Source organism: Phascolarctos cinereus, unplaced genomic scaffold, assembly GCF_003287225.1.
Source record: "Phascolarctos cinereus isolate Bilbo 61053 unplaced genomic scaffold, phaCin_HiC Scaffold_726;HRSCAF=1367, whole genome shotgun sequence".
Lineage (NCBI taxonomy): Eukaryota > Metazoa > Chordata > Mammalia > Diprotodontia > Phascolarctidae > Phascolarctos > Phascolarctos cinereus.
In genome coordinates, this window is record NW_027556098.1 from 404,775,802 (window position 1) to 404,800,183 (window position 24,382).

Here is a 24,382-nt window from a genome sequence, read left to right on the forward strand (position 1 = left end):
CTGGATTGAGCAGTTTCCTGCAGGAATGTGACCTATTGCAAGGATACAGCTGTTTGAAGCCCTTTTCTAACATCTCTGAGTTCTCAAAGGCAGAAGCCCTAGGCGGAAAGGCTATGCCAGGGACCTGCTCATCCGGAGCAGACTGCGGGTGGGGGATGGGGAGAATGAGGGTGGGGGTGAATTTCCTCATTTTTTCCCCTGCCACAATGGTAAAGCCTTTCTTTTAAGGTGTGGAATACCCCTGTGCAGATAAAAGCACGCACGCATTCAAGTCAAGCTGTGCTTGCCAAGGGCCAACGTTTTGCAAGAGCATCCAGAAATGATGGATGGTATGTGTCCTGAGCTCTCCCACCACTGTGCCTAGACTGGGGCTGCCTTCCCACCCACACCTCGCCTGCCCACTCATCCTTTAAAGCCATCTCCATGGCCCCGGATGGCGTTCAAGCCAGCTGATACCATTTCCTGCAAATGTTCTTCCTCCTCCTGAGACTTTTCACCTAATACTGCTTATCATGGTTGGTTCTCTTATCTACCTTCTAAATCAGGAGCTCTTAAAAGCTGACTTTGACAAATTATCATCTCATTTGATTCTCACAACCACCGTGGGAGGCTATTATTATCTCTATGTTGCAAATGAGGAAACTGAGGCAGCCAGAGGGGTAGTGACTTGCCCAGGGTCACACAGCTAGGAAACATGGGAAGGCTACATTTGAACTCAGGCCTTCCTGATAGTCAGTCCGTCCTGATAGTCAGTCCTTCCCCAGCTCGGAGGGGGAGGGGAGGGAAGGAGGAGCCGAGGCTGCGGACTCCGCCCCGTGCCCCGGAAGTACCCGGCTGGAGGCGGAGCCGCCCCCGGAAGCGTTCGAGGCGCAGCCGCTTCCGGCGTCTTTTGCGTGGCCTCCGCCACCCGGGCCTCTCGCCGCCCCGAATAGCCAGGGAGCCATGGTGCTGCTCACGGCGCCGCTGAGGGTGCGCGCCCGCCTCACCGACCGCTACTGGCGGGTCCACGACTTGCTGCAGTACGCCCGGGTGAGCGCCCGGGCCCCGGGGCCCCTTCCCCGCCTCCCTCTCCGGGGCTTCTCCCCTCCTCCCCCCGCCCCTCAGGTCCCTCCTCCTTTATCCCCCCTAGCCCCTCCTCTTCCCTCTCAGGCCCCTCCTCCTTTCTCCCCCTAGCCCCTCCTCCCCCTCAGGCCCCTCCTCCTTTCTCCCCAGCTCCTCCTCCCCCTCTCAGGCCCCGCCCCTTCTCCATGGCTCCGCTCCTCCCCCCCAGCCCCTGAGCTTCCTCCCCTCCCCCTCCTCGTCCTCCTTCATGGCTCCCCCCTCTCCTCTTCTGAGACCCCTCCCCCCGTGGCCTCAGTCTTCCTGTGACCCCATTTGGGGTTTTGTTGGCAGAGATACCGGAGTGGTTTTCCATTTCCTTCTCCAGCGCATTTTACAGATGAGGAAACAGAGGCCAACAGGGTGAAGTGCCTTGCCCAGTGTCATACAGCTAGGAAGTGTCTGAGGTCGGATTTGAATCAGGAAGATGAGTCTTCCTGACTCCAGGCTTGGCCCTCTTAGCTTAGCAGCTTCTGGGCACATCACTTTAAAACAAACACCCCCCCCAACCCCTGTTTGCCTCAGTTTCCCCAACTGTAAAATGGAGATCATAGGAGCACTGTCTCCCAGCTGTGTTGTGAAGATTAAATGAGATAATATCTGTTTTTAAAAAAAGCGCTCAGGGTGCCTGGCACATAGTAGGTGCTTAACAAATGCGTCTAATGATTTATTTGAGGTTCTTAACCTTTTGTGTGTCATGAACTCAGCAGTCTGATGAAGTTTATGGAGATGGATAATGAAAGTTTTAACGTATAAATTAAAATGGATTACAGAGGAAACCAATTCTGTTTAAATACAATTATAAAATATTTAATTTTTGAAATTGAGATACTCCAGGTTAAGGACTGCTGTACTAAGGGTACTAGCTGTATGACCCTGGGCAAGTCACTTCACCTGTTTGCCTCAGTTTCCCTATGCACAAAATGGGGCTAATAATAGTCCTTCCCTCCTAGTTAGCTATTATTATTCGTTTTTGGGCACCGATAGAAGCCTGAGGATACAAAGAAAGAGATAAATAGCGCCTTCCCCCTTCTAGAGCTTCCATTCTGATGGGGTGGACAGCATCTAACTAAATAAATAGGAGCATACAAAATACAAGTACAAACAAGGTTACACCCCAACCCCCACCCCCAGAGGAGGACATCTGTGACAAAACCAATGTGATGAGTCTTGAATCAGGGAGGGGGAGAGGAGAACATCAGGGTGAAGATTTGGGGAAGGAGGAGCATTTGTGAAGTGCCCACTGTGCCTTGTGCTGGGCTAAGCTCTGGGGGGCTCAAAGAAAAGGAAGAAGAACCTGGTCGATGCCTTCGAGGCCCTTACATTCTGTTATTATCTGTGCTTACGAGATCTGTACAGAATAGGTGGAGGGTCATCTGAGAGGTGAGCCCAGATGAGGCCAGTGTGTAGCCATCATCGGGGTCCAGACAGGAAACAGGAAGGGCCTGGATGGGGAAGGGTTTGAAAGTGAAACAGCATTTTATGTTTCATCCTGGAGACACAGGGAGCCCCTGGAGCCCATGGGGCCGGGAAGGCTGTGGTGAACATTTATTAAGCACCTTCTGTTCATCAGGCCTTCTGCTAACAAGCTCATCTGATCCTCATAGCAACCTGGGGATTTTTAATCCCCATTTTTACGGTTGAAGAAACTGAGGCAGACAGGTAAAGTGACTTGCCTGGGGTCACACAGCTAGAAAGTGAAAGACAGGTTTAAACTCAGGTCTTCCTTACTCCCGTGCCTCCTCACACAGTGGGTGACACCGTCAGTCCTGCCCCTTTAGAAAAATGACTCTCTCAGGAGGATGGACTGGAGTGGGGACAGACTGAGGTAGAGAAACCCTTTAGCAGACTATGAGAAGAGGTCTGAATGGAGGAGGGAAGGGAGAGGAGGGGACCCAGACAAGATGTGCTCAGAGGATAGAAAGGGCAAGATCTGGCACCTTATTTCAGTCCTCTTTCCATTCCATTCCTTCTCCCCTCTGTCTTCCCTAAGTGCCTCCTCTGGGCCCTTTTCCCTTGCCCCCCTCCCCTGTTCTGCCCCCCTTGATCCCGCCCCTCTGCTCCCACCCCCTGGGTCCTCTCTGCCTGTCTTTCCCTCCCCCTCAATCTCTTCAGCTCCCTACCATCTGCTTGGCTCTTGGCTCGTCTGCTACCACTACCCTTCTCTGTCATGTGCCCCCCTCTTCCGGCCCCAGCTGGGTTCTCCCTTATTCTCTAGTCGGACTCTTTTCTCCCTGCTAGCCTGTTTCATCTTTGTAATTCTACTCCCTCCCCCATGTCACCCAGCTCAGCCACATAATTCTCCTTATCATCCTTCTGCTTATGCTGAGGAGCCCCTCCCTCCACTGGGCATTTGGGGTGGGGTGTGTTCCAGGGTCCCTTTGAACTCTTTCAAAGACCACCCCCCTGAGATGATGGTCTAGAATGATAATGAAAACAATCTACCCTTTCTTTCTCTCTCTCTCTCTCTCTCTCTCTCTCTCTCTCTCTCTCTCTCTCTCTCTCTCTCTCTCTCTCTCCCTCTCTCCCCCCCCTTCCCTCCTCCCTCAACAAAGAGGCTGGGTACTTCCAGGGCCGAATGCTCTCACCATTGTCAGACTACCCACATCTTTATTGATTTGTTTATATTTGTGATGTGGTTTGGGTATAGTTTGCTGGCAGGGGATGGAGAAAAGGAAAGGGCATATCTAGAAATGACTATTATGTGAAAACAAAAAGTGTCAATAATAACTTCTTTTAAATCAGTGTCAGTAGAGGGCTATGGACAAGCTCATGACTGAGTCTAAATGTGTGGGAACAATGTGGCTAGACCTTCCCAGTCCCAGGGCTTGTGCACCCATCCCCCGCCTCCACCCCTCTGCAATTGTTGCATCATCGATCTCATCATCGGTGCCTGAGCCGCCTATAGGCAGAGAGGGCAGCATCGTCCCAGCCTGGCTGCGGGGTCCTCTGAGCCCCATGGGGTTCCCTTCCAGGCGTTGCTCAGCAACTGTGAAGGCTGCTGCCTCTTGAACGGGGGCCTCATCAGTCTTTGCTGCCATGATCGACATGTCCTCTTTCTAACTTAGCACTTTCGGGGAAGGAAGAATCGCTGTTACAGATTGGCTGTCAGGGCTGTGAACAGAGCCTTTGTGAAGTGTACCAATGCCAGGAGATTGAAGAAGAAGAACATGAGAATGGTGAGTCCATCTGGGGGGATCTAGAGGGAGCGGAGATGGGCCCACCTCCTCCTTTATTCCCTGCACATTTTGTTGGGACTGGACCTGGTGACGAACCTCCCCCCGTTGTGTGGGCAGGGGTAAAGGGACTTGCCCTGAGATCCTGCAGTTATTTCTCTTCTGTCCCAGGTGGGACTTGAACTCAGGCCTTCATGATTCCTAGACCCTGATGTGCTGAAGCCTCTTAGTGCTGGTAGTGACTGTAGTGAGATGGTATGACAGCATTTGTTTTAGTTTAGACCATTTAAACCACCCCCGCCTCACTTGCTCAGATGGATGCAGCTGCACAGATAAGATCATTTTAACCCAGTGGAAAGGACAGCTGAACCGGAGGGGATGAGCACATCCTGTTGTGTCTGAGGCCCGTGGCCCTGTGGAGCTGGGTCAGTCTGAGCAAGGCGTCCTCATCTCCCTGGTGTTTATGCAGGCAGATGTTGGTAAAAGAGGAGACGGGTGCCAAAGCAGCCCATCGATCAGAACCAAAGTTAGCGTCTTTTTTGGTTCAGTCTGGAATGAATTCATTTCTGTATGTTCTGATTTCAGCTTTGGATTAATCGAATTACAGCTGCTTCCCAGGAACACGGCTTGAAGTATCCGGCATTTATCAGCAATTTAATCAAGGTATGTTACAGTGCTTGTTGTGATTAGGTAGAAGATCATTTGAGGCCCAGCTCAAACAGGAGAAGGGAGGTGTGCCAGTCCTCCTGTGCCCTGCTGGCATATTATACAGAGCTGCTGGTGTCTCACAGTTCACAGTAATTCTACTTTAGCAACTCACATATCACCATTGCAATCCATTTTCTGTTCCTGAATGTTGGAATTTGTTTGGCTGGAGGGTGGGAGGTTGGATGTAGAGAATGCTGGGCCTTGTGTCCCATTTATGCTTCACTGCCCCTTTGTTCCTTTCCCCAAAATCCCCAAAGGAGCATCTCAGAAATGGAAAACATGGTACATGGTGTGGTGGGCTGGGGCCTGCCTAGTCCTGTAGTAAGAGGAAAGGTCAGATTGTCATTTTTGTTGACTTTTAAAAATGGTAGTTTCAGGAGGAAGTGGTTTAATGGGAGGTGGGGGAGGAATTCAGTAAGATGTGTACGTTGAAGGAGCTAAGGTTGTCCCCTCCCAGGCTTGTGCTTCCAAAAATGAGGTCAGTGTTCAGCTCAGCCAGGCTCCCCCAAAAGGACCTCTTGCTCGGGTCTGGGTTAGATCAGACTTTACAGTTTTCCTTGGCAGGAAGCTGAGGCCACCCTCTCACAGCTGCTAGACTGGGGGCTTCAGCACCCATGGGTTTTGTTCCCTGCTTCTCCCATCAGCTGGGGTGCTGGGCACCTCATATCCCCTCTCTGCCTCATTGTCTCTGTAAAAATTCGGCCTGCAGTCCCCCACCTTGGAGTAGTGTTTGTTTCTGTTTTCCCAGAGCGCGTTCAGTTGGGCTCTCTCCTTCACCGCCCCACACATGGTGCCTTGTGTCAGTCCCATCCATCCACATGGGGCTGGGTCCCCTCGTGGGAGCCGGTCGGCTGGTCAGGGAGAGGACTCGGTGTTCGGTTCAGAGCATCAGGCTGCCAAAGGGGCAGTGAAGCATAAATAGGACACAAGGCCCAGCATTCACGAGGTGCCTCCAGGCTGGGTGCTCGACGGACATTGAGGTCATCTGGTAGGGCAGCTCAAGGACTGCACTGGCTGTCAGGAAGACCCAAGCTCCTGTGCCTACAGGCAAGCCGGCCAGCTCCCCCCTCAGTTTCCTTTTCTGTAAAGTTAAGCTAATACTACCCATTGTATCGACTCCCTGGATAGTTATGAGGGGCAGACAAGGTCATGTATGTATAGTGCTCTGTAGAACTTAAAGCTGTGTGTTACATGCTCACTGCTATCAGTAATAATACTAATGCTCAAGCACTCCATGGGCTTCAGGGAGCAGTAATTAATCCTTATTACGCTGCCTGGAGCTGGAGGAGATAGGATGCTCCCAGGCCAGCTGTCCTTCTTGGTAGAGAAGTCCCTGGGGACAAGACAGCCTCTCCTTGCAGTGGCTAGGGGAGGAATCTTCCAACTAAAACCTGGAGCCTCCCGAGGGAAATCAGCAAAGAGGCTCCTTCACCTTCTGTGTGGACCTTTCTGAACAGGTCTGAGTCACCTGTAACTGAAGGGTGTAAGCATGTGAGGCCTTCAGCTACGTGTGTCCCTCGTGGCCCAACTCAGACAGGAGAAGGGAGGTGTGCCAGTTCTCCTGTGCCCTGCTGGCATGTTGTTCTCTTTCTAGGCTAACGATTTCATCAAGGGCATTGACCAACAGGAATGGATCCTGCAGTGAGGGAGCTGGAGGCCGGGGACTGTGGGGGTTTGAGGATTGCTTGAAGCAACTTGGAGCGTTTTGGGTCTGGAGGGAAAGGAAGCTTAATCAGAGGGGGATAACATTGCTTCGTTCTGCTTGGCCCCAGAAGCTAGAATAATAGGTGCAATCAATCGATAAACATTAAGAACCTACTATGTTCCACTGAGGTGGAAAAGCTCCAAGGAGCCGTTTTGGGTTTAGTGTATGGAAACATCTTCACAGTGGGAGTGGTCCAGAAGAGGTGGCGGTGTGTGTCCCCTTCACTCGGGGCCTTCCACACCATCCAGCTTGGAGAGTCTCTGCTTTGGTGGTGTCGTTGTGTGACGTCACTTCTTTTCTCCCCAGTGTCAGGTGGAGCTCAACAGGAAAGTCCTTGCTGACCTGGCTATTTATGAACCCAAGACTTTTAAGTCTTTGGCTGCTTTGGCCAAGCGGAGGAAAGAAGAAGGCCTGGCAGCTGCTCTGGGGGAGGAGAAGGAGCCGCCGGGGATCTTTTCCCGGGTGGTGCGTCATCAGTAAAGTCAATGGAGCTGCCGCCGCCGCTGCCGCCACCCGGGCGCTTTGCCCAAGGAAGGACTGGGGGTGATTCTCACCTACCCTGATAACAAAGATGAGCCATCGAAGAGCTTCTCCAAGCTTTTCAGGTTCCTTCGTAATTGTGTCTTTTCACATTTCAGGGGCTTGACAGAGAGGAGAGGTAGCTGGGCTTTTACCAGGTGGGAGGATGGGGGTCCCGAAAGGATTCATTCATCATGTTTTCTTTTAAGCGAGGGCAGACTTTCAAATGTGTTCTGGAAGAGATTATAAAATAAAGCTTTTATAACAAAGAGTTGCTCATCGTTGTGGATCATTTCTCTGGCATTCCAACCAGTTATTTGGTATTAAGGTTTTCTTGGGGCATCAGCAAACCATCGTTAGGAAAGTGGAGGTCACAAGGCTGGTTTCTAGGCCTCGGCTCTGCTGTCAGTATATTACCTGGAGCCAGTCACTTCCTCTCTTGAGCCCCAGCTTCCTCATCTGTACGAGGGGTTAGACTTGGGGGGATATCTGAAAGTCCTTCTATAGTCCTGTGGCATAAAAAGCCGGGCAAGAAGCTTTCATTAATTGCTAAAGATGAGCCAGGCAGACATTGTGCTAACTACTGGAGATACAAAGAAAACCTGGGGGAAAAAAAGTGGAGACAACCTGTGAAAAAACAGGCATAGAGAGAGAGAGTAGATGGGATTAAGGTGCTGGGGGCAGGGAGCTGGAGATGCTTCCTCACAAGCTCTTTTTGTTTAATCCACTCATTTTACAAATGGGGAAACCAAGCTCCCCCCCCCCCGGGAAGTGACTGGCCCAGCATCCCACATCAGGTGAGTGTCTGAGATTTGAACCCCAGCCCTCTGATTCCAAATTCAGTGCCATCTCTCCTCACCAAGGAGCTTGTGCACAGAATTTCATAGTTGGGAAGGGACCTCGGTGCATGTCAGGGTCAGATAGAAGGAGCCCCCATAAGCTGGGCTCTGGGGAGGCCTTGATCTGGACTGTCAGGAGAGGTCTGAGCCCAAGGCAAAGGGAATGCTGAGGTGGGAGCACGCCTTACACAATTTTTTTTTGTTGTTTTCTGTGCCATTTCTTTGTCCCTATCTAGGGGCCTAGAACAGCATGCTGTGGTCTAGGAGACATCATGCATCTTTGTGATCTTAGGTTCTCGAGCCTGGGCGGGTTGGAGTCTGGAGCTCTCTCTGGTCCTCCCTAACCAGGAAGGTTGGAGTCCTACAAGCTGAGAGGGATGGATTTCACATATATGTCTCTTAGCTGACACACCACATCAGCCTGGCTAAGTTCAAGTGGGTTAGGCTGCGGTGCCTCCAGAAGAACCGGGCCTGTTACTGACAGTACATTCTAGGGCTGCTTAAAAACCACAAAGTGGGAAGGTCCCACCCAACCCCCTATCTTAGAGGAATCCAGGTTGCATGCAATCAGAATGGCACCCTGCCTATGACAATATTTTAAAATATGAAAATAAAAACAAAACTTGGCAAGCACAGGCATGGAAAAAAGGAGAGCTGAAAGGAATTCAGAAATGAAATGATTAGTTTTTTGCTTTTTGGTGAGGCAGTTGGGGTTAAGTGACTTTCCCAGGTTCACATAGCTAGTAAGTATCAAGTGTCTAAGGTCAGATTTGAACCCAGGTTCTCCTGACTCCCAAAGCCAGAGCTCTATCCATTGTGCCACCTAGCAGGAATGAAATTATTCAATTATTCAGTTCACAGCAACAAGCACATACCGGATGCCTACTCCATGGCAGCCACTGTACACACATAGCGCGAGAAATAAGACAAAACTCCCTGCCGTCAGAGTGCTTACCTTCGTGAACCATTTAAGTATTTGATAAACTATATTTCCCCCTTAGATTCTAAATAATTTGGAGTTTATAAATGTATGATCATGTTCCCTAGAGAGTCATCGACTCTGGACCTAGCAGAACTCTGGGTTCAAATCCTGATTCCAATTCTTACTGTGTGATCACAGAAAAGTCACGACTGCTGGGTTTCAGTTTCCTCATCTGTAAAATGAGGGGTTTAGCCTTAGATAACCTCTGAGATCCAGCTGTGGATGTCAGTCTAGTGTCCTGTGAAAGCTCTCCCAGCTTCATGAATTCGATTCAGCAAGTATTTCTTGAGTGTTTGCTGTGTGCAGTCAAGACAATGAGCATTTATCAAGTACTTACCATGTGCCATTAAGTTTCTAATTGATAAATTTTGCTTAGACTAAATTTGTCTTACAAGAAATTCACCATTAGACATCCCCCCCCACCCCCTACCAGAAAAGGACAACCCACCCAAACAATGAAACGGCCAGAAGTCTGCCTGCATCTCTGCGATCTCATACTGGCGGCTTGCCCTTTGTCTAAGGAGAAGAACAATGTATGCTTTCACTCTAAATGATCGACTAGTACCAGCACCCTCCATTGTCAGTGATTGAAGCTTTGTTGCCCTCGATGGAGCTGTGGTCAAGGCATGTGTGACCCTTTTAGCTCTGTCTGTCCATTATCCCTCCAAGTCAGCCCATATCTGTCCGGACCTATTATTTCTTACAGGTGTGGATGCAGAATCCGAACCTCTTCTGTTTCTCTAGAAAAATTAAGACTTCTCTGGTCTACACATTCTTTCCAGACTTGTCTCTAGGATGTACTGATAAGCCTCAGTTTCCCCATCTGCAAAATAGAGATAATAATAGTGCCCCCCCCCGCCTCCAGTGGTTATGAGGCTCAAATGGAAAGGTGTATATAAAGGTGAACCCTTTTTTACATTTTAAAATATTTATTTTAAAAATTTTTCCTAGTTACATGTAAAAGCAACTTTGAGTTCCAAATGCTTTCCCTTCCTTCCTCCCCACCTCCTCCTCACTGAGAAAGCAAGCAGTTCGATACAGGTTATCCACGTGTAGTCATGCAAAGCAGTAAAGGTGAATCTTTAAGGTAATGTATGTTCCCCCCGGAAGCTTGCTCCATCTCTGGACTCCGCCATCAGAAATGACCTCGGTTCCTTTGGCCTCTCTCTTCGACTGGATGCTTGCCCCAAAGTCTCTGTATCTCATAAACACAACCAAGAGCCCAGTGTTTTGCTTCAATGTTTTCAAATCCAGCCCTGGACACTTAACAAGCTGTGTGACTGTGGGCAAATCACTCAGTTTCCTCATCTATAAAGTGGGACATCACTTTATACATATATATATATATATATATAATAGATATGTGTATATACATGTATGTGTGTATATAGGTAGATAGATAGATAGCACCTACCTTCTAGGGTTATTGTGAGGATCAAATCATGTAACGTTTGTCAGTCGCCTCTTTTAAAAGCCACAGTGCCTGGCTTTTAAATAAATAATGCATGTTCATTCCCTTCCCTACTGAGGACTGCGCAATTCAGAGGAAGTGAGGGAGGTCCTTTCAGTGTGATTGTGAGATAAAAACAAAAGGCATTAATGGATCTTTCAAAAGTGCAGCTTGGTCACTGTAGACTGTATCCTTAAAAATTTCTATTGGTAACAAACAGTGGGACGAGGAATATGATGAGTAACTTATGGACTTCTCTTGTTAATTTCCTAATGTTTCCCACAGCGGAGGGAGCAGGCACACATCAGCGCACCCGCTTACACACATCCCCTGGGGCAGTGAGTTTTCCCATCTCCGGCAATTCCGCTTCATTTGGGGCAGTGCGTGGAATTACCCCTTCTTGTATTTTACGCCATAGACACCAGTAGCTCATATTTACATATGTCATCTCATGGGAATTTCATGCACAGAGGATTGACGGGGTCAGACCTGGGCTTTAATGCAGCCGAGTACACCGGAGATGGGAGGGACTGGAGGCAGGGAGACAGTGCCCGGAGGGGGATCCACAGGAGACTGGCCTACTGTGGGGCCGTAGGGAGGACAGAGCCCAGGACGAATCCGGGGATTTTTGAGCCTGGGTGAAGAAGGGTCGAGCTGGAAGAGACCTGATGCTTCGTGGCTAGCACGGGCTTCTTAACTTCTGTTTGTGGCGGACCCTTTTGGTGGTTTGGTGATGTCTGTGGATCTCCCCTTCTCAGAATCGTATTTTTTAATAAAAATTAAATATATTGGTTACAATGGAAGCCAATTATATTGAAATAGTCACCAAAATGTTTGGGAAAAAAAAAACAAAACCAAACCCACAGACCTCAGGGTTAAGAACTCCCGATCAGTTTGGATGGCGGTGCCCTCAGTGCCTGGCACATGGCATCTGCTTAATAAGTTGCCAGGCACTCCTGGATCTGCAGTCAGGAAAATCTGAGTTCAAATTTTGCCTCACCACTCTACTAACTGTGTGAGCCTGAGCAACTCACTCAACTGCTTTCTGCCTCAGTGCTCTCAACTGTAAAATGGGGATAAGCATATCGCCTCCCTCCTAGAGTTGTTGTGAGGATATGTTTTTGTCTGTACGTAGTTGCTTTCATTAGACTGTGAGCTCCCTGAGGGCGGGGGACAGGACTGTTTTTCATCTTTGTACTCTAGCTTCAGCACAACAATAGGGATGTGGTAGGTGTTTAATTAGTGCTTATTGGCTCAGACTGGCTAGGGTGCTTTGCAAACGCCAAAGCGCTCTATAAATACTATCGTTGTTGATATTATGAAGCGTGTGTCGATTTTCAGAAGACCGCTGAGGCATGTGCTGTTATGATGCCCAATTTGCAGAAGAAGAAATTGAGGCTCAGAGATTAAGTTACTAGCGTTAGGTGCCAAGGCTGGTTTCAGAGCAGCCCTTCTACATCCGGCACTCTTGGCAGTGTGACCTGTCATGTCTCTGATCTCATCCCAGGTAGGGAGAGGACAAAGGTCTTGGGCACGACGCTTTCTCCAGCTCTGAGTCCAGCAAGAGGATGGAGCGCTAAAGCTTTGAGAGACACAAGCTGCCCTCGTGGGGCATTCTGGGAGACGGGAGGTGGAGGAGAGAGAGCCGTAGGCGGAGGCGCCGCAATGCGCGCTGGGTAACGTGCCCCTCTTCCCCCGCCCGCGCCGAATTCCCGGTCCGTGAGTCAGAGAGAGCGGTCCGAGTGACGCGTGCCGCAGCCAATCGCGGCGCGCAGCGGCGGCGGAGGCCGAGCGGCGGCGGCCAATGGAGTCCTCGGGGGCGGGCGGGCGCAGGGAGGCGCCGCCGGGCGGGGGCCAGAAGCACGAAGAAGACCCAAGATGGCGGCGGCGGCAGCGGCAGCTGCGGGAGCCCCGGCTGTGGCGGCGGCCGCGGCGGGTTCGGGGGCCGGCGGAGCGGCGTCGGCGGCCGGCTCGGGTTCGGGCGGCGGGGCCGGCGGAGCGGCGTCGGCGGGCTCGGGCGGCTCGGGCCCGGGCGTGCTGATCGGGGACCGGCTGTACTCGGGCGTGCTCATCACGCTGGAGAACTGCCTGCTGCCCGACGACAAGCTGCGCTTCACGCCTTCCATGTCGAGCGGCCTGGACCCCGACACCGAGACCGGCCTGCGCGTTGTGGGTTGCGAGCTTATCCAGGCGGCCGGCATCCTGCTGCGCCTGCCGCAGGTCCGTAGGGGGCCCGGCCGGCCAGGCCCGGGGGGGGGGAGGGGAGGGGAGGAGGCCACTCTGGGGCGGGGGCGGGGGGGGCGAGGGAGCCGTAGGGGAAGGAAAGGGAGGGGGAGGCCGCGAGGCTGAGGTAACCGCCGCCGCGCCCGGCCGCTAGTGCGCAGGCGCGAGCCCGGCAGGCCTGTGGGGGGAGGGGACAGAGGCGGCCCAGCCTGGTCCTTTGTTCCAGGAGCCGCCCGGGACAAAGCCGGGCGTGGGGCCGCGGGTGGCCGTTCCTCCAGAGCGCCGTGGTGGGGCTGATTCGGGAAAACCCCGGTCTCGTTACAGACGACAGCCCCTAGCAGGGCGGCGGCTTCTTTATGCGGGGAGGAGGGGGGCGTACAGCGGACCCCGATCTCCGGGGCCTCAGTTTCCTCCTGTGCGAAATGAGTATTTGGCCCCGGACTGTGGGCATAAGTGGCCTAATCCTTTCTGAGATTGTTTTTTGTGTGAGACGAATGGACTCGATGTATTTGAGACCCCCTTCCGTATACCTTTGATACTGTATCATTTAAACATTCTCTGCCTCAGTTTCCTTTTGTGTAAAAATGAAAGCTTGGTTGGAAGTCCCTACCAGCCCAAAAGTCTGTGTTCCTCTAATCTTAAGTCATCTAATGTTTCTGGGCTTGTTTCCTCTCGATGGTCTTAGGCTCCAGAGCTCTGAACCTAGAACGCCAGAAACAGCTCCCCTCCCCTCACAAAAGAGGGGAACGCTTAATGAAGGCACTGAGAAACTTGACAGCGCACCCGAAGGAAAAAAAAAAGAGTTGAAAGAGAGGGTTTTTTTCAGGAGGGCTCAAAAAAACCCCAACAACCCCAAACCCAAAACAAAAAGCAAATGGGGAGGACTGGGTGAAAGGAGGGACACCGGGGTGTGTGGCCCAGCCCCATGGACAGAGGGAAGGGGACTGTGGGCAGGCTGTGGTTTCTCTTCTGGAAAGAAGGCTTTTTAAGTAACGGCTATGCAAATATGATAGCTTTTTAGGAGACCCTGGTGATAGACTAGAGTCTTGTATTCTGCTGGCTGATTTTTTTAAGATCTGGAGAAAATCTTTCCATTTGAAAGCAACCACAACAGATAGAGAAACCATCTTATGATGGTTAGATTGAGATTCTAAGAGATATTGGTAGAGGGAGGGCCCTTTTCCAAGAACAGTGTGGCCTGTATAGATGACTTCCTGGGCAGTATGGGGCCTGCCATGCCAGATGCTCTGGAGATAGGAAAACAAAACTAAAAACAGTCTGTACTCTTGAATAATAATGGGTTTTCCCCAGCTAGCCTCAGCTGCCCAGTATTGTGCAAGTGGACTCATGGAGGATTGCTCAAGTGTCTTCCTCCTTTGCCACCTCCCCCCTCCCAACTTGTTGCTCTCCTTTTCTTACTCACCCCTGCTCCCTATTTGCTGGGTTTAATTGGCAGGGCCTGTCACTCTTAGGCCCTTGGAAATAGGGCTTTGTTGTATGGGAAGCATGTGAGGCAGCTCCAGCCAGTTCTACTTATTTAATGTTTTAAAAAGTATGTCCATGGTGGGGAGGAGGATTGTTTCTTTGTCTTCATGTTTTGAAATGGACTGATTTTTTTCTTGGTTTTAAGGCAGCTGTTTTCTAATTTTGGGAAGTATGAGTGGATCACTCACCACTGACAGGAAAAGCTTTAAGTTTAACCTCTTGAATACCCACTGTCTAGTATTTTTTTTGGCAACTGGGGTTAAGTGACTTGCCCAGGGTCACACAGCTAGTAAGTGTCAAGTGTTTGGTCTGAATCCAGATTTGAACTCAGGTCCTCCTGACTTAAGGGCCAGTGCTCTATCCACTGTGCCACCTAGCTGCCCCATCTTGTTTTTCTTTTTACTGATTGAGATGATTCTGGCAAATCCTGAACAGTACTTTTAAAAACATACTGTTGAATTCTTTTTCCCTTTCTAGGTGGCCATGGCTACAGGGCAGGTGTTGTTTCAGCGGTTCTTTTATACCAAATCCTTTGTGAAGCATTCCATGGAGGTAAGTAGGAATTTTCCCCCTTTCCTCATTTCTATTTCAAGCTGAATTCATAAGATTTTAGCATATGAAGCTTAATCGACAACACGTTTGCTCTTTGTCCTAATTACAAAAACAAGGTATTCTCAGTAGATTATTTTTGCTTCGTTATGTTTGATAAGCTCTGTAAGTTGTAAAGCGCTGCTTATCGTACAGGTTGTTCTGGTACTTGTATTTACCTGCCATTTTCTCTCATTAGCCCTCCTTAAGCTGATGGAGGCGATCACAGTTCCAGATTTGAGCAAAACATCAGTATGTTGCAATACTTATATTTCAGCATGTATCAATGGCCTGTGTTCATCTGGCCTCCAAAATAGAAGAAGCTCCAAGACGGATAAGGGACGTAATTAATGTGTTTCATCGACTTCGGCATTTGAGGGAGAAAAAGTAAGTATTGTTCATGTTTTTTGAGTATATTCGGAAGAACCCTAGTTTAATTAGGATCATAGGGACTTTGAGAGGTCATCTGGGGTCTTATGTCCCAATCTGCCTTTTTTTACTGATGTGGAAATGTAGGCCCCTAGAGCTTAAGGGGCTTTTTCACAAGGTCACACTGGTCCTGTGTGGCAGAGCAGGGAATGAACCCAGATAAGATACTTTGGCTCTGCTGAGCAATAATTAGTGAGTCTGGGTTGGGGGTGGGGGGCAGTTGGGATTAAGTGACTTGCCCAGGGTCACAGGGCTAAGAAAGTATCAAGTGCATGAGGCTGGATTTGAACTCAGATCCTCCTGTGGGTTGTTATTGTTAAACTCAACTATACCTATTGATTATCATTTCCTTTGTCATCTCCTTTGGCTTTTGGTGAACTATACCTTTTGACTAGTTGAAAAGATAGTCTGATGTTCTTAGCTAAGTACTTTGTAATCTCTAGGTGAATGAAAATTATTGGTCTTCCTTTCACTGCACCTTTCAGAAGTTCTCATGCACAAGTCAGATCAGCCAGCATTTCTCAGTGCCTGGGTGCCCAAACTATTGCAATTAGAACCTGAGTTGTTGGTGTATGCAGGGAAGAGGAAAACCAGTGAGAATCAGTTAGTAGGTTAAAGATGTGGGATGAAGAAGAGTTGTTCATGTTCTTAGGGGAAAGGAGCTGAATCTGGCACTATCCTAGGTACGATGTTTTCAGTATACATACATAATGCCATCTCTTATAGATATGTACAATGGTGGTTTTAATTTTTCCGTTTGACTGGGCAATTTATTGTAGGAAACCGGTACCTTTGCTCTTGGATCAGGATTATGTTAATTTGAAGAACCAAATTATAAAGGCTGAGAGAAGAGTTTTGAAGGAGTTGGGGTTCTGTGTCCATGTAAAGCACCCTCATAAGGTTGGTATGTTCACTTATAAGGTCATTCTTGAAAAACGTGCTCCCATTAGATTGAACATGCATCAGCACTCATGGCCCAGTTTCTGCCATTTTAGCTAAGAAATAAAAAATCACGTTTGTCCGCTCTTCACCAGTGAATGAAGACACACTTGGGGCTGTCTGATTTGTTTGTCCAGTTTCTGTCAATGACATAGTAAACCTACTGGATTTCTAAAGGTTGCCGAATAGACGGCTCTGCGGCAAAAATGTACACTAGCTTGTGTGGGCTTAGTAGCATTTTTGTTTATCCTCATTTGTTCTCACTGCTGCTGACTTCATAAAACTGATTTGGTAATGCTCCATCTTTCTCCCACCTTGAATTGCCGGAGCTCCAAGAGCCCTTTTCTTTCTTTCTTTTCTGTTTTTTGGGGGGGGGCGGGGCAAGGCAATGGGGTTGTGACTTGCCCAGGGTTACACAGCTAGTAAGTGTAAAGTGTCTGAGGCTGGATTTGAACTCAGGTCCTCCTGACTCCAGGGCCTGTGCTCTATCCACTGAACCACCTAGCTGCACCCCCCCCCCCCAACCCCAGCACTTTACTCTCACAGTGAAGTAAATCTGATTATGTCAATTCCAGGAGCTCATGCACTTGAGTATTCTAGTATCCCCAGCAGTGAGAGGCATTTTTCCTTCCTGTGCTGTTAACTGGACTGTGATTAAACATGGCTCAGATTGGAAATTTAACGTTGATAATTGTGGTGTTTTTACCTAGATCTGCTAGTTTTAGATTTTTGAAAATTGCCTCTTGGCTTTTACTGAGCAAAATAGCAACCGAGATATGTAGGACAAGGTAATCTCACAGTGGAAGTTGAGTTGAGAGCAGAGATGAGATGAGAACTGCCTCGTGTGGAGTTGAGGCCTGTTTAGCAGGGTGCAGCTATAGCCCGTCTCCAGCATCCTGGTGCATTGCACAACAGGGAATGTGTATCATTCAGCAAATGCTCAGCATCCAGCAGTTGGGTCTGCCTGTCAGAATAGACCGTCATGAGGCCGCTCCTTGGAAATTTAGCATGATGACCTCATTTGCTGCATGGTTATCCCTATAAACTGAATTCTTGGATCTAAAGATTCTTGGTAATAACTGAATGACCCGTATCTTCCAGATAATCGTTATGTACCTTCAGGTGTTAGAATGTGAGCGTAATCAACACCTGGTCCAGACCTCATGGTAAGTTGATTTTTTTTGTTTTAAGAGACCAGCAAGGGCAGTGGCAGAAATATGTTGGTTTGAGGCACTTTGGGCAGTGGGTAGTCTATCCCATGACTTTGGTTGTGGGCTCCACAGTTGTCTGAAGTGCCCCAGTCTGCTGTGTAGATTTCGATCAGCTTCTTAAAATTTCAGGCACTGTCTTAATGGTAAGGTAGTGTATATCCTCCTCCCCTGTTTCCTCCCTATCCTCCATTGCTTTCCCTTCCTCTGAAGTGAGAGGGTTCAGCTGGTCTTTCCTTTGGGCAAAGTACATAAGGAAGTACTTAGTAACCCTCCCTGTGCTAGAGACCCCTGTCACCCATTGACTTGGAGCACTGGACATAGTACGGGGATGTCAGACACACTAAAATAGACCTAGGGTAGAAGCTTAACATCTGTTGCAAAACCTTTTCCATCTGCTTCTTTATTAAATCCCTGTGGGAGGAAGGAGAGGGACGGAAGAATTTCCTAAAATTCCAGGCGTTGATTTTAGTAATGTGTATTCTTGAAGCAAATTTTGATTTGACGGTTTAGTGTGTGTGGGTTTTTTGTGTTTTTGTGTTTTTTTTTTTCATGGAGTTAAATCTATTAAGGGTCATATTTCTGCTGACTGAACTGTCTGGTGCTATTACTTGTTTGATGGAGAACCTATTTTGACTTTTCTTTTCTGTACTCTTTTAATCAAAGGGTAGCCTCTGAGGGTAAGTGACTAAGACTTCTCCTCTGCTGTCCAAGCGCTTTGGTGCAGGGATAGCTGCCGTCTTCAGTCAATCCAATGCAGGCTCTCCAGAGAAGGCTGGCTCTAGACAGGTGGTATATACGATAGTATAGTAACTGGCCGACTGCTTCTTGTGGTTATCTTTGACTTTTTTTTCTTGTTCATTTTTTTGTTGTGCTTTGATGATTGTACTTATTAGATTTTATAACTGTCTTAACTTAAATTTTGTCACTTTAAAACTGCTGTACCTGTATGTTAAAGGTGTGCTAGCTTTTTCTTTGCAAAACTGTAGGGGGTGGGAGGGAATGGGGTTCAAAAGTGTGACAGATTGGTTGATAGTAGCCTGTGGTCCAGTTTGTCTTGGCTCAGACATATGTTGCTAAAAATTCTCTAGTTGCGCTTTTTCAGCAACAAGCCTATGGTCTAGTAAAAGGTACACACCTTTAAACTTTGATATACTTACTTAAACATTGTAAATTTCAAGTACAGCAATAAGTACAAGTATTCTTTTTAAAGGATCTTAATTGTTCTGTATTTTAGGACTGTTATTTTAAGGAAAGTGAATTGGGCACATTTATTGTTGATGGCTGTTTTATTAAAGAAGAAAATCACTGTGGCTAAAATGTTTAAAATGACCTGTTTACTGGCCAAAAAAAGTAGTAGCTCCTCCTGCCCAACAAATGTCCAGTTACCTTGTAGTGCGGGGTTTCCCAGAGTCTAAGGGTGACTTTTTTGTTGTTGTTTATTGATGCTTAGAGCAACACCTTTTGTAGCCAGGTAGAGTGCCTTCTTCATTTACAGTTTTAACAGCTTAATGTAATTCTCAGCAGCTTGTGGGTGGGCAGTATGTGCTTAATGCTGCCCTGGGCTTCAGGGAGAGATAGGATAGAGACCACAGTATGATGGTCTGGCCTACGACCCCTGGTTGAACACAAGGGGAATCCGTGGCTATACTTTGAAAACTCTTTGGAGTTGTCAATCATAACTTAAAAAAAAAAAGTTTTGTTCTCCCAGGATCAACCCTTATCTTTTGCCATACTTGATCTACAGCCAGATGCCCAAGTTCTGATTTTAGCCTATTAAATTTTAAGTGCCTTTCTCTGAAGGAATATGTTGAAAATGTAGTGAATTAATATTTTACATTCTGTTTAGATACAAACCTTTTGTATTTTGATTAATAACTTTTAAATTGCAATATAGTTTTGAAATGTGCTTACTGACTGTGAAACTTGCAGTATTTTATTGCCATTGTCTGATGTTGTGAATGTTCATTTTAAGACTCCTTGTTGAAATGGGACAGTTTGGAAACGATTCTTTGATAAACCAGCAGCGAAGAGGATTTCCCTTTGGGTATTGAGCCTTCCTCTGCATGATGTTCCCATATATCCGGATTACGCACAAGGGCGTTTGTCCCATCAGAATGGATTCTGTTCCGGATGCTGTGAATCAGTCCGTCATGGGAAATGGACAGGTTGAAAAACAAAAACAAACCAAAAAAACCCAAACATTTTTCTGATGCAAAGGAACTGCAGGGAAGAGGATGGCTAAACTCAGAAGAACTCCAGAAGGGACCAGTGCTCAGCTGTTGGCTTGAGTTTGCATGCTTCTCTGCACTACGGAGATTGAGCATAAATTCCTTTAATCGAATACTTTTAACCGCTATGGTAGATGTTGTCTTTCCAAAGCGTTGTGCTTTTGCATGAGAGCAGGCCAGTAGTCTTAGCAGGAAAAAGTAAAGTTAAAATTGGTTCTCTTTCATAACAGTATTATCTGACAAAGTCAGCTTTTAAAAAAAATTTTTTTTTACTGTCCCTCCCCTTCTTCCCTGTGTCCAGAAGAAGCTATTCTAATGATCCTCCATTAACTCTTGAGATTTACAGGACTGTCTAGCCCTCAGATTTAGAGGTAGAATGCTTAGAAATGGAGTGAGTTATAGTGAATGCAGACATACTCAGAAATGCCTTGGGGAGTTGCAGTTCTTTTGTGTTTGACTTTTAGGAACTATATGAATGATAGCCTTCGCACAGATGTCTTTGTGAGGTTCCAGCCAGAAAGCATTGCCTGCGCTTGCATCTATCTTGCTGCAAGGACATTAGAGGTCAGTATTTGACTTACCTTGTGTGAAATGGGTGGTTGAAAGGGTGGTGGTTCCCAGGAGATGAGCTTGTTTTGCATGACATTTTATTCAGATAGGTGAATTAAAATTTGGTTAGTTGACTTTCCTGAACTTGTAGTTTTGGAGATCAGTGGACAGTTGGCTGCATTTAAGTTTATAATGGGATTTCTAAAAATAATGAAAAAAATACTTTTACTAAGGTAATTCTTGGTTTTTGTAAACAAAATACCAACCGTCCGATGTCTTCATTCATTTTATAATGTCTGGCACTGGATGTGAATGTTGATGGTGTTGTTCCTTTTTCTAGATTCCTCTTCCTAATCGTCCTCATTGGTTTCTGTTGTTTGGGGCATCTGAGGAAGAGATCCAAGAAATCTGCTTAAAAATTTTGTTGCTCTATACTCGGAAAAAGGTTGATTTTATTTTTCTACTATTTTTGCTTTGGTATTTCCCCCCTTAATTATGTTTGACCGTTGTACTTTTATTTCTTGCCTCTTTATTTGGTCTGTTGCTATTTTTGTAGGTTGATCTGACATATTTAGAAAGTGAAGTTGAAAAGAAAAAACATGCTCTTGAAGAGGCAAAAGCCCAAGCTAAAGGCCTGCTTGCTGACGGGACTCCCGTTTTAGACAGCACATCAGGCTTTTCTCCTGTTCCTAAAATAGGTGAGTCTTTGGCCAGGTTTGATTTTTGTGTGTATGTGTGTGGGGTTCTGCTGGGCATGTGGCCTCGTAGGGAGGCTTCTTCCTTTGGGTTTTCTGATAACTGTGGTGTGGCAGTGTCTTCGGTTTCCTTCTGTAATCCTGTATATTTTATGCATCTAAAAGCATTCTGAGAAGGATGCTGTGACTCACAAAAGTTAGAGCCTCCTCTGGGGCCAGATGCTGCTTTCTGAAGACTGTCTTCTTCCATCTTTCTGAAGTTCCTGGTACATTGAAATTGTAGTGATCTATCCAGTCAGCCCTTTGATTATAAGAGGGGTGACTGATCAGCCAGAATTGAGTAAGCATTTCTGAGGTCCCAAGCATTAGGCAGAATTATGGAGAGAAAAATGAACAAGTCCTGCCCTCGGGGCGCTTACATTCTATCCACATGTGGTGAGCCTGCCCAGGAGAGTGTTTCCATGTAGGATGTGAGGCTTGAACTGAATTTTGAAAAGGGCAGCTGTGTGTGTGGGGGGGGGGGGAGAGTGGCAGAAGTACCAAAGCAGCCTTGTGTAACCAGCCTAGAAAGGCGGATCACAGCATGCTTATGAACAGAGCTTTCAACGTCACCCCAGATTTGTCTTTGATCCTTGAGGCTAGAGGGAACCCCTTGTCAGATGTCAGCTTCAGGAATCCTGTGGAAAGCTGTGTGAGGGACAGTCACCAAGTCCAGGGGAGATGGGGCCCTGGAGGAGAGGCATTCAGTTCTTTTCACAGAGTCACCTTTTGGAGACTTTCGTGTGGTGGAGACACAGGGTTGACCAAGTGATGTTCTCTGTTGAGGCCCATGTGCCGTGTTTTGTGTCTTGGAATGCCAGTGCCCCTTCCTGCCCTCTGCCTCCCAGGTTTGCCCCTCAGCTCTTCCCTGCTTCCTTTGACATTAGGAAGGACAGCTCCATTCACAAGCATGATGATTACCTCAGTGTGGGTAGGGAAAGGAGAGTAATAGAGCTTCAGCTTTTGTATTAAAGTTCTCTCTGAATCCTTTATTGTTGGCATTTCATGGAATTTCTTACATTTGTCTTTTTAGAATCCCCCAAAGAAAGCAAAGGGAATAAACCTTCCCCGCTTTCTGTGCAAGCAATGAAGAACGCCAAAAGAAAAATGGAGGGCGCCAAGAGGGCCAAATCCAACAGTCCAGTGAATGGGTGAGGCCTGCCTTCTGCCAGGGTGGGGCATTCTCTTAACCCCTTGGGTGGCTGATGCTTCAGTTCTGCCTAATGAGACCTTTCCTTTCACAGATTGCCGAAAGGCAGAGAAAGTCGGAGTCGCAGCGGAAGCCGAGATCACAGCTACTCGCGGTCACAGTCCAGATCCGCTTCTCCAAAGAGGAGGTACATGCAGCTTGTTTCTCGGCCTCCCTTTGGCCTTCTGTCAGGTGGTTCGTCTAGTGTAGAGCCAGGAGGGTGGGTGAGCTTTGGGTCTCTCAGGGAAGTAGGTTTCATGGTGTAAATATTTCATTGGGGCTGTTTTTCTGTAGAAAAAGTGAAAGCTGTTCGACGTCCAGTGGTTCAAAGTCCCAGAGCCGCTCTAGGAGCCGCAGTGATTCTCCCCCAAGACAGGCCAACCATGGTGGTTCTTACAAGGGCTCCAAGATCAGGAACTATAAAAAATCAAAGGACTATAAGTATGCAGCCCAGAAACCCCGGAAGTCTCGAAGCCGGAGCTCATCACGTTCTAGAAGCCGATCCAGGGAACGCTCAGATAACTCTGGGAAATACAAGAAGAAGAGTCATTACTACAGGGATCAGAGGCGGGAGCGTTCTCGGTCTTATGAGCGAACTGGCCATCGCTATGAGCGAGAACCCCCTGGACACAGCAGGCACAGGAGATGAGGCCTGGACCAGGCATCAGCAGGTGTGGTTCCTTCTCCCTTTGGATGCAGACAGGGCAGGGCCTCAGCTCCCTTCTTTCCCGTAGCCTGGGTAAGTTGGTGTCTGGACTGACTTGACCATCATCTCTGCTTTATTCGTTCCTCAGCTTATTAAGTATGAATTTAAAGGGAAATGGTCATTTAATGGACATGGTAATGAGACTGAAGGTAGAATCAGGTAGACAGCTTGGTTCCCCCAACAGCTGTCTGGTTGGGCATCCGGGCCTGTCCTTGGAAGTTGGCACTGGGTCCATCCCCGTAACCAGTGTCAGTCCTAGAACAGACGGATGGGCGGACACGGCCTCTTCTACCGACATGGAGAGCGGAGCTCTTCCTCGTTCCACTCCGACTCTGAAGGGCCCTTCTGGATAGAGCTGGAAGAAAGCTCAAATGTTTATTTAATTAAACTGTTGGTGTAGCTTGGTGCTAACTACAAGCTGTCGTTTTTCTTCCCCATCCTGAAACTCAATTACGTTAAACCAAGAAAAGTGATTTTTAGAACTTCTGCCTATATTAGGTTGTACTTGTGTATATATTTTGCAGTGTTTAACAGTACAATATGGTAATATGGCCTTACTAGGTACCCTTACACTTTATCCACATTGTAAATAAACATGTGTTTAATACAAGTTAAAGCTACTATACTGAAAATTCAGAACTTGAATTCTGTCGACTTAAAACTTGTGTAGAGAATTCTGATTTAAAAATGTGAAGTATTTAGATCTGTGTATTGAAAGTAGTCTATTTTTATCTGTGCAATGCTGAGTGCAGGACACCAGCTCATGAATAGAGAAGTTTCATATATATGCATTTTATGTGGTTTAAAAAAAACACACCTCTCTACTCAGGATATTTGAAACTTTGAAGAATTCGTAGTTTGTCATTCTGCTTGCTTGTTAAAACAGAAGATGTAAGAAACGATGAGTACACAGCCAGCGGTATCAGTTTTAGTGGTATATCTGAGCTGTTTCTTTCCCTGCTCCCTGATTTCATTAAAGTATTTGATTTTGTATTTAGCTCCTCTGTGTGTGTCCTTCTCTGGGGAAGCAGGCCAACTTGGGGCAGAAAGGAGGGGGGGGATGTAGCTTTCTGAATGGATTTGAAGAGTTTGGGGTGGGGGCGCTCACCAGAGGCATTGCTGGCCCTCACTCAGCGTGAGCTCCCACCAGGCCAGGACAAAGGTCAGCTATCTGCTGTGCAAGCTCACAAGTACTTGGGAAAACGGGAGGGGGGGGATTCTTTGGGGCAGCTTCGTCCAGCTAAAGTAACAGGCATTCGGGGGATGCAAGCTCCTGGGGTCACTGATTTGGGACAGCCAGGAAAGTGGGCACAAGCGCAGAATTTATAGCTTTGGGTCCAAGGGCTTTGAAGATTCATGAAGAATATCTGCACACGGCAGCTGGCAGAAAAGAGGCCCCAGTTCGTCTTCTTCTTGGGAAGAAGGGTGCCGGGGGCTGCAGTACCAGCAGAGCAGCTGGCTCCAGGTTTTGTCTGGCAGGATGTCATCCTGGGCCTGCTGACTGAGCCAGTCAACACCTGGGCCTGCCTCAGTACTGGCAAAACCCTCAGGCTGTCCCAGCAAGAGCCCTTGAAAGGCTGGCCTTTTCCGGTCTTGCCCCAGTAGGAATAAAGGCACCAGGAGA

General features: G+C 47.8%; 2 protein-coding genes across 6 annotated transcripts; both read left to right on the top strand.

The window, feature by feature from the left end:
* The first annotated feature begins 862 nt into the window (after positions 1–862).
* On the top strand, positions 863–7,477 carry MRPL20 (mitochondrial ribosomal protein L20). The gene is made up of 4 exons (XM_020976285.2): positions 863–1,029; positions 4,167–4,277; positions 4,860–4,937; positions 6,994–7,477. Exons 1-4 carry the CDS (start codon positions 943–945, stop codon positions 7,165–7,167), a joined length of 450 nt encoding a protein of 149 aa, XP_020831944.1. The 5' UTR covers positions 863–942; the 3' UTR covers positions 7,168–7,477.
* A 4,863-nt stretch (positions 7,478–12,340) lies between these two features.
* CCNL2 (cyclin L2) lies at positions 12,341–23,755 on the top strand. 5 transcript variants are annotated; one of them, XR_013482571.1, is made up of 12 exons: positions 12,341–12,697; positions 14,663–14,737; positions 15,051–15,160; positions 15,982–16,102; positions 17,243–17,307; positions 20,045–20,144; positions 20,470–20,574; positions 20,686–20,827; positions 21,897–22,014; positions 22,108–22,200; positions 22,347–22,976; positions 23,012–23,755. XR_013482571.1 is itself a non-coding variant. In XM_020976298.2 (11 exons), exons 1-11 carry the CDS (start codon positions 12,356–12,358, stop codon positions 22,699–22,701), a joined length of 1,626 nt encoding a protein of 541 aa, XP_020831957.1. In that variant the 5' UTR covers positions 12,341–12,355; the 3' UTR covers positions 22,702–23,755. The 5 variants fall into 5 exon arrangements, 4 of the variants coding, with proteins under 4 accessions (XP_020831957.1, XP_078001899.1, XP_020831967.1 ...); XM_020976298.2 differs by having other exon boundaries at positions 22,347–23,755; XM_020976308.2 differs by lacking the exons at positions 12,341–12,697; positions 14,663–14,737; positions 15,051–15,160; positions 15,982–16,102; positions 17,243–17,307 and adding an exon at positions 18,044–19,517 and having other exon boundaries at positions 22,347–23,755.
* The last annotated feature ends 627 nt before the right edge of the window (positions 23,756–24,382 follow it).